Genomic DNA, 8521 nt, shown 5'->3' with positions numbered 1-8521 from the left:
AACAACAACAACAGGGTAAATGAATGAGGGAAGTTAGTTAGAAAAGGATTGCATCCTTTTCTTAGAGAAAATGTGAAATAGTTAACACTTTGGAGAACTGCCCAAGCCTGGTGATGTTGAATTATAAATTAAATATAACTAGATACTAAATGTTTTAGATTTGTTAATGAAGGCCAAATATCTGCTTTAGAAATGTTTAAGAGTAATGCTTTTTAAAATGCTGTGCTTTGGAAAAATAGCTAATTCATTATCCTTTAACAAAAATAAATTAGATTTTTTTTTAATCATTTAGCATAAATTACTAAAGTAGATGAGGGCCTTCCCTTGTTTTCTTGGCGCGGGGGGGGGGGGGGGGGGGGGGGGGGGGAAAAGCAGGAGGCATGCAGACCCTGGCAGGTCCAGCCTTGTGGTTATTGACAGCTCGTGTCTCTCGCAGTGGGAAGTTGCTGAGGTGGTTTTGGAGGTGTTTTATAAACTGCTCAGAGACTACGAGCCTCAGCTTGAAGACTTTGTCGACCAGTTTGTGGAACTGCAAGGTAATCCAATTCTCTCATTTTCAAACAAGGGGTCAGTTATTTATATAAAGTATGGATTTAGAATTTAATCTGTTTTGTTACATTGTCTGAATTTTTTCAATCACTCAAAGAAGACCACACACACTGCCTTACAGATTCCAAGTGTCACTGTACAGGTGAATGCGTGCAGATTGCCCAGTGGGAATTGGTACTGTAGACAGTTTGTGTCTGAATGGAAGCCACGTAGAAATTGCCTACGTTTCTTATAAATCAAGAGTGTGACAAAAGTCTGAATTCTCCATCCCTTGGATGTGTTGTGTTCTGTTTAGGAGAAGAAATCATAGCCTATAAGCCGCCTGGGTTCAGTCTGATGTATCATCTTCTGAATGAATCACCGATGTTGGAGCTCATGCTTAGCTTACTGGAAGAGGGGGTGAAGCAGCTTGATACCTACGCCCCTTTCCCTGGTACGTGTAACAGTTGTGAGAGCTGAGGGTTTGTAAACGGAGGGTTGGAAATGGATGGTCCCTGAAGTTCTCTCCCACGATGAGATCCCTTATGTGTACCTACAGTGGTGGGTTCAGTGAAACTGTCAGAGAAAACGGTCTAATGTACAGAGATTCTCCCTGGAGCTGTGTCTCACTGCAGGGCCCTGTGTAGGTAATTATAATTATCTATCACTTTAAATTGAAATCACTTTTTGTTTTCCCTGTAGTACTTGTAAAAGCTCTCACTGTAGTACGTGATATATAGTGAGTGCATAATGAATTTTATTGAGTATTACAGCTAGTTAACTAACATTTATTGAGTGCTTAGTATGCATCTGACTCTCACAAGCAGTCAGTCTGCACAAAGGCCCTGTGTGGTAGGTCTCATTATTTTCACTTCACAGGTAAGGCAGCTGTTGCAAAAAATGGTTACACATCTTTCCCCAGGAAGTATCAGAGCTGGGATTTGAACCCACGGCTTCACTACAGAGTCCAGGCTTTTTACCCCTGTGCTATATTGCCTCTGCATTTTTCTTCCTTTGTTGAGATTTGGGTGAAAGTTTACAGAGTGAAGTGGTTTTCCATTCAACAGTTCATGAGTATTGTGTTTTGTGATGTTAATTGCAATGCCCGCAGTATAACAGTGCTCTTCCCACTTCCCTGTGTCTCCCATTTCCCTTTGTCCTTCTTTCCTGTTCTTCCCGCCTTTTGAGCTTTGTCCCTGGGCTAGTGCTGCCCTTTTGATCTCAGATGATTGATTATTCTGAGTGCAAACGTCCCTGGTGTTATTGTTCGCCTTATAGGCCTGCCTGTTGGTTGGCTGAAAGTTGAGCCAATGGAATATGTGAAGTTCTAGGTATGAAGGGTGTCAAAGGGCCATGGCCCCAGAGGTCCCACCAGTCTCTGTCAGGCTAGTAAGCCTGGTCCTTTGTGTGATTTTGAATTTTGCTCCACATTTTTCTCCCATTCTGTCTAGGACCTCCTATTGTGATCCTTTTCGTAGTGGTCAGCAGTGATAGCTGGGCACCATCTAGTTCTGGTCTCAGGGCTGTGGAGGCTGGGCTTATATTCATCTTCTTAAGGTGGCCGTGGTCTAAATGAGAAAAGACACATCATGCTCATGAATTGTAACTGTGCAATTAGAATATCCAGAGATGAAACAGGGAAGAAATGGGCTGAAAGTTTAAATTTGAATGGTGGGATTATGGGTGAGCCTTGTTTCTATTTTCTGTTCTTCCCAAGTTTTCCACAATGAGTGTGTATTACTCTAAATCAAGGCTTCTCGCCCTTGGCACCAATGGCATTTTGGGCTGAATAACCCTTTGTAGGGAGTGCTGTGCTGTGCATCATAGGCCTCTACTCCATAGGTGCCAGGAGCACTTCCTGTTGTGACAACAAGGTGTCTCCAGATTTAGCCAGATGTCCCCGAGGTTCAGAATCAGCCCTGCTTGAGAACCAGTACATTAATTAGTCAGGGAAGAAATCATGGCGAGTCGGCTTGAGAAGCCATTTCATAACAGTAATCTGGGTCAAAGAGTGACCTGTGTGAAGTCGCTGCCCAAAGATGGAAGCACAGAGAGCCTTTTGAACCAGAGCTCAGCCTTTGTCTTGTTTCCCTGAGAGCTGACTGTGCATTTCCAAGATGTACAGGACTTGCTAATTCCCTTTTTGGTTTGTAGGGAAGAAGCACTTGGAGAAAGCCGTTGAGCATTGCCTGGCACTTCTTAATCTTGCTCTGCAGAAGGACAACCTCTTTATGGACCTTCTTCGAGAGAGTCAGCTGGCTCTGATAGTGTCTCCCTTAGAACAGCTTTTACAGGGGATCAATCCCAGAACTAAGAAGGCAGATAACGTGGTGAACATTGCCAGGTAAGCTGCACCTGAGCACACGGTCAGCTGGCCATTCCAGCTTTGATTTCCACAGCTGTCCACTCCCTGAGGACACGGTCAGCTGCGCATTCTAGCTTTGATTTCTACATCTGGTCCACTCCCTGATGTATCACCTATTTCTTGTGGGGATGGGGACTGCTCACTCTTGTCTTCTCTTCTCCAACCCCTCTGGTTTGAATAACTGTGAACCTTACCATTTCTTTTTCTTCTTGTTTATTTGATGTCCTCAAAATGTCTAAGACCAATGTGACCAAAATTGTCTCCCGCAGGGCAGTTGGCTGTTTGGAGATAGGGTGGGGGTGAGCTTTTCACGGCGTATGTAGATGTTCCTTGATACTGTTGAATTTGTACGTGTGAGCGTATTAGCGATCCAGGTCTAACGTGACAAGGGGGCTGTTCAATGGATGAGCAAACCAGAAGCTCCGTAATGTTTTCGTTACAAAAGGAGACTCAGATGATGACTTAGACCGTTTAGTTGTCACATTTCCACTTCAGTTATGCATCGGCAGATTGAGAAGGAATGTATTGTTTTTAGTAGGAAAGTTAAAATTTCCCCAAGTTGTTTGATAACAGATTTGGCTTATAATTTGACCATAATCTTGTTTAAATAATTAGAGATTTGTAATGTACAAAGGAGCCCAGGTGCAGGAGTTAAGTGCTCAGCTGCTGACAGGAAGGCTGGCAGTTTGAACCTGCCGGCTCCTCTGTAGGAGAAAGATTACAGCCTTAGAAACCCTGTGGAGCAGTTCTACTCTGTCCGATAGGGTTGCTGTGGGTCAGAATCAACTCGACCACAGTGGGTATAATGTACAAAGAATTCATTGCACTTCTGTTTATAATAGGAAGAACTTGGAGTTTATATTTAATTATAAAAACAATCAGAATCACTGTAATGGTTCAGTAGAAAAAGGTTAAGTAAATTATGAAATACTGTATAGCCACTGCAGTTTTTATTTTTAAATAATTTTTAATAATATGATAAGATAGTCATAAAACAAACAAATAGAGCATGCAAATGAGTTGGAAGTGGCTTTGCCTTGATTGTGTGCTTGACTTTAATTCTTCTTAATGCTGTTCCATCTACCATGCTTTCTGTAATGAACATAGTTAATGTATTAAAATTATCAGAATACTTATCTATATATCACCTTACAGGGAAGGTTAAGCTGTCAGCCAGTTCACGTAGCTCTGTTTCTTGTTTAGTCTGGTAGGTGGTTTGCCTGGTGCCCTTAACTCAAGGATTGCCGGCTGATGGGGCTGACATGCAGGCAGCGCTGCTGGGCTCTGGCTCCATCCCCTACAGGGAACCGTTTCCTCGTTTAGCCAGAAGTGCTCTTGGAGCCAGGGAAGCCTGCTTCTCACTGTCCCTGGTGGAGAGTGGTCAGAAGCCAGGCCTTCTTAGCGCATTGTTCGTCAGATGTTTTCTCGTTTTAAAGGTGCCTCTGCCATGGCAACACGAGTCCTGAGTTGGCGTTTGAAAGTGCCAAGATCCTGTGCTGTATCTCTTGCAACTCCAACATTCAGATAAAGTTGGTTGGAGATTTCACACATGACCAGGTAACTGATTTAGTTGTCGCTGTCATTTTTGGTACATTCTGAGCATGGACGAAGCCACAGTGTCTGTGGAGGCGTCGTATTCTTGGTGGAAAAATTCTCCAGTAGTAAGAGTGAATTTCTGTCCTGGACTGTGGCCTGCATTGGAGGATAATGCCGGCTGCGGTGCTGAGGGTATGTGCTTGTTGAGTCGGACGGGGCTGCTGCTCTCAGCACACTGCAGTGAGTAGGTTTGTGGCTGTCACTTCTGCTTGTGTTTTGCTATCTTTGTTTCCCCTCCGTTGATGGCTCTTGTTCTGAGGGACCCTGCAGTCCTCAGCGTGTTTCACTGTTGTGAGTTGTCTGCATCTGTGGGCTTCTTGTGACACCCCTTTGTCTGTTTGTTTGCTGTCTTGTAGAATGTTCTTAAGTGTTCTTACTCAGTTGATAATAGTTATCGTTCTGTTCACCAAGTAGCTACAATTGGGGAATCTGTTAGTTTTTCTCTCATTATAGACCCTTATCCCAGTGTGTCTTTATATTGAGCCCTGGTGGCACAGTGTCAGCAGCTTGGCTGCTGACAGAAAGTTCAAGGGTTTGAACCCACTAGGCAGCCAGCTTCTGTAAAGAGTACACTTTGGAAACCCTGTAGGGCAGCTCTACCCCATCCTGTAGGGTTGCTGTGAGTCAGAATCAACTCGATGGGTGGCAGTGGGTTTGGTGTTTTGATGTCTTTATGTTGGATTCACTGCTTTAACTAGTAGAGGGATTTTAGTGTTTACTCCTTCACAGTGTTCTTAAACTGGGACTGTTGAGGTGTGGGGGCACTTCTTCGTTTTGTGTGTCTGTCCCTTACATTTTAGGACTCTCAGCAGCCCTGGACCCCTGCTTACGATCCATCAGTAGTAACCTCCGGTCCCAATGCCCCTACATAGTTCCACTGCCCTCTGGAGTTCAGCTTCCCAGGTTGAGAGCCGCTTTTTATAATAACACGTGTATGTCTGACGTGTGGCTTTCGCATGAGCATCATGAAATTGCCAAAGAAACCAGGTGACAGCCATAATCCTTGGTTATTGAAATGGATGCTTTTCAGTTTGCTGACATCCATTTTTGTGTAAATTATTTTTACCAGTTTTAACATCCTGCTAGACTTCTAAAGGGTATGAAGGTAGCTGGTCTCTCAGTCTGGAAATGTAAAACTGGTGACAAGTGACACATTTCTGAAGAAGATGAGAATTTTATCTCATGTTTCAGTTAGGAGCTCATGGCACTGAGTAGATGATAAAGAGGTCATGAAACAAATTTAATGTTATTTTAAAATAGTTTGAGTCTTTGGGAAGGAGAGTTAGAGAAGGAAGTTGTAAAACCAGTAAAGTTTTGACATTTCTATTTCTTCAGTTATTTCTGTAGAGAACTTACGGCAGTTTAAGGGACTGATTTTTCTATAAATTAAAAGTAAAAACTAGAACCTGAATCCTTTGTTTGGGGCAGATTCACCTTTTCTTTTTACAGATAAGTGTATGTCACATTTATTGTAGTTTCTCTTGCATTTAGAAAGCTTTCCTAATTTCTTTTTCTGTTTCTGTGACTTCAGAGTGTAAGTCAGAAGCTGATGGCTGGGTTTGTGGAGTGTTTGGATAATGAAGATGCAGAAGAATTTGTACGTCTAGAGGAGGGTATGCCTCAGATGAACCTGCATGTGTTTTACTTGGTATAGATACTGACTGTAAGAGAAGAAAATTCTACTCTTAATTACCTAGTGGTGATGTAAGAAAAATTTGGAATGTTCTAGAATAAACATACATTGCTTTTGGAAAACCTCTATAAACAAATCTGAAAAAGCACATGAAACTTGGAATGAAAGTTTTATATTAAATTTTTATTATTTTATAATTTTGTTTCATGATTTCCAAATTAAGGGTCAGAATTTGAAAAGAAAGTACTTCTAATCCGTCACGAAACAAGAATCCACATCTTGAATCTTCTCATCACGTCTCTGGAGCGCAACCCACCCAACCTTGCACTGTACTTGTTGGGCTTTGAGTTAAAGAAACCTGTCAGTACCACCAACCTCCAAGACCCAGGTATGGCCATAAGACACACCAAAAAAAAAGCCACACTCACTGCCATTGAGTCAATTCTGACTCATAGCGACCCCCTTTGGGTTTCTGAGGTAGTAAATCTTTACATAAGTAGACTGCCCAGTCTTCCTTCTGTGGAATGGCTGGTGGGTTTGAACCACCAACCTCTGGTTAGCAGTTGAGTGCCTTAGGCACTTTGCCACCAGAACTCCTTGTAAGACACACAGATGCTTACAAATACTCATTTATGTGTGTATTTAAATGATCCTGTTTTGAATTCTGGGCTCATGAGGATCATTTACTGAAGGGAGGAAATAACACAGAAAGGTACTGGGAGGGTCAGTCTGTAGGACTGTGATCGAGACAGGACGAAACGGACCTCACGCAATTAGTGTTCATCGGTTTTCTTTATCAATATGTGAAAAGTTGTTTAGGGAGATCGTATGTTTATAGAATTTAACTTTTGTAAAGGTGATTTAAGGTTTTCAGTGCAGACATTGTTCAAAATAAGTTGAGTTTCCTTTGGATGACGTGCAGGAGTGCTGGGTTGCCCTCGGACATGCCTTCATGCCATCTTAAACATCTTGGAGAAAGGAACCAAGGGGAGAACTGGCCCGCTGGCTGTGAAGGAGTCTCCGCAGCTCGCCGAGCTGTGTTATCAGGTAAATGGAAGACTGCGCCGTGTAGATGCTTGAGTGCACTGCAGACCGGAGCCTCTCTAGTCCACTGAGCTGGAATGAGTTCAGTTAGTAGTTTGACCAGTCTTTTGTTTATAGAGAAAAATGCACTAAGCACAAACCCCAAGATCCTATGTTGTTATGTGCCATTGGGTCAGATCCAACTCATAATGACCCCTTCTTGGGTTTCCAAGGCGGTATTACTGTGGAAGTAGATTGCTCAACCTTCCTTCCGAGGAGTGGCTGGTGGGTTTGAATTGCCAGCCTTCTGGTTAGCAGTCAAGTGCCTTAGGGACTATGCTACCAGAGCTCCTCCAAGGTCCTACAGATTCAAAGATTTTCTACATTGATCGCGTGAAAAATGAGCAAAGAGCATTTTTGTAATAGATGTTGAGCAGGTAGTATAGAAACTTCCCACCTGTGCTGTTTTCGGAAGCTTTTTGGTAGAGAGAGCAGTGGACTTGGGTGGGAGACCTTTGGGTCCCATCCCTGTCCCTTAACTAGCTAAGTCACCTTGGGCTTGCTGCAAAGCTTTGGAGTCTTCAGTTTTGTAATCGGCTGCTGTGAGCCTTGAATGACAGTGTAATGAGAGCATCCTTTAAGAACAATGTAAGTTATGAAGCCTTACAGCTCTATGACGTAGTGGAAAGTCAGATCAATGTAAAGTTTAAACTGTAATGAGAACTTCTGTTTGGCTCATTGATTTGCGTTTGTTTTATTATTTTAAGGACTGCGCTTTATAAGATGTGACTAATTCTCAATTTAAATGACATCCTGACTCACATTTTCGTTTCAGAAAGGCATCATTCACTTCTAGAGCATGGACGTTTTTCCTTGTTATCTTCCTTTTTTATTTCCGTACTTCTTTACCCTTCTGTCCTTGGGGGTCCAGGCAGCCCTTCCCTGGCAGCTCAGAGGCTGGGTCTCCTGGGCACTGAAGTTGGGACTTCCTCCATGGGGTGCAAGCTTGATGGGTATTTTCGCTTCATGTTACAGAACTTGATCTTTTTGGGTAGAAGCAATTGATAGGTTTAATCCTTTTGGTTACAGGGGTTAAGCCAGCAGGTGGGGTGAGTGAGTGCAGCCAAGGTTAAGTCTCAAGGGAGTGGGGGGCTGCAGAACGTGGCAAACCGGAGAGTGCACTCTGCTGCTTGGCCCTGCTACCATTTACCCTTTCCTTACGCAGGCTTGTTTTGTCAAGTCCCCTGTTTCATTGTTTGTTTGTGTTTTGCTGGCTGTGACCAAGCAGTGACCACAACCTTCCTCTTGTCAACTCTACTATACACCTGGGAATTCTGATCATTCACATAAACTTATAGGACCATTGTCTGCCAACC

The 8521-nt window shown here is 43.1% G+C and overlaps 1 protein-coding gene across 1 annotated transcript in view; it reads left to right on the top strand.

The window, feature by feature from the left end:
• The window catches only part of NUP205 (nucleoporin 205), a 107073-nt gene that overhangs the window by 48074 nt on the left and 50478 nt on the right, over positions 1-8521 (top strand). Inside the window, exons 16-22 of the mRNA XM_007952916.1 lie at positions 437-536; positions 845-982; positions 2683-2872; positions 4330-4450; positions 6021-6102; positions 6346-6510; positions 7045-7169. Coding sequence (XP_007951107.1) covers positions 437-536; positions 845-982; positions 2683-2872; positions 4330-4450; positions 6021-6102; positions 6346-6510; positions 7045-7169 — 921 coding nt within the window. The remainder of the gene's footprint in view (positions 1-436; positions 537-844; positions 983-2682; positions 2873-4329; positions 4451-6020; positions 6103-6345; positions 6511-7044; positions 7170-8521) is intronic.

Source organism: Orycteropus afer, unplaced genomic scaffold (assembly GCF_000298275.1).
Source record: "Orycteropus afer afer isolate SDZICR_OR568_19922 unplaced genomic scaffold, OryAfe1.0 scaffold00365, whole genome shotgun sequence".
Lineage (NCBI taxonomy): Eukaryota > Metazoa > Chordata > Mammalia > Tubulidentata > Orycteropodidae > Orycteropus > Orycteropus afer.
Note: the sequence above shows the minus strand (reverse complement) of the source record. Positions and strands in the feature narration are given on the sequence as shown.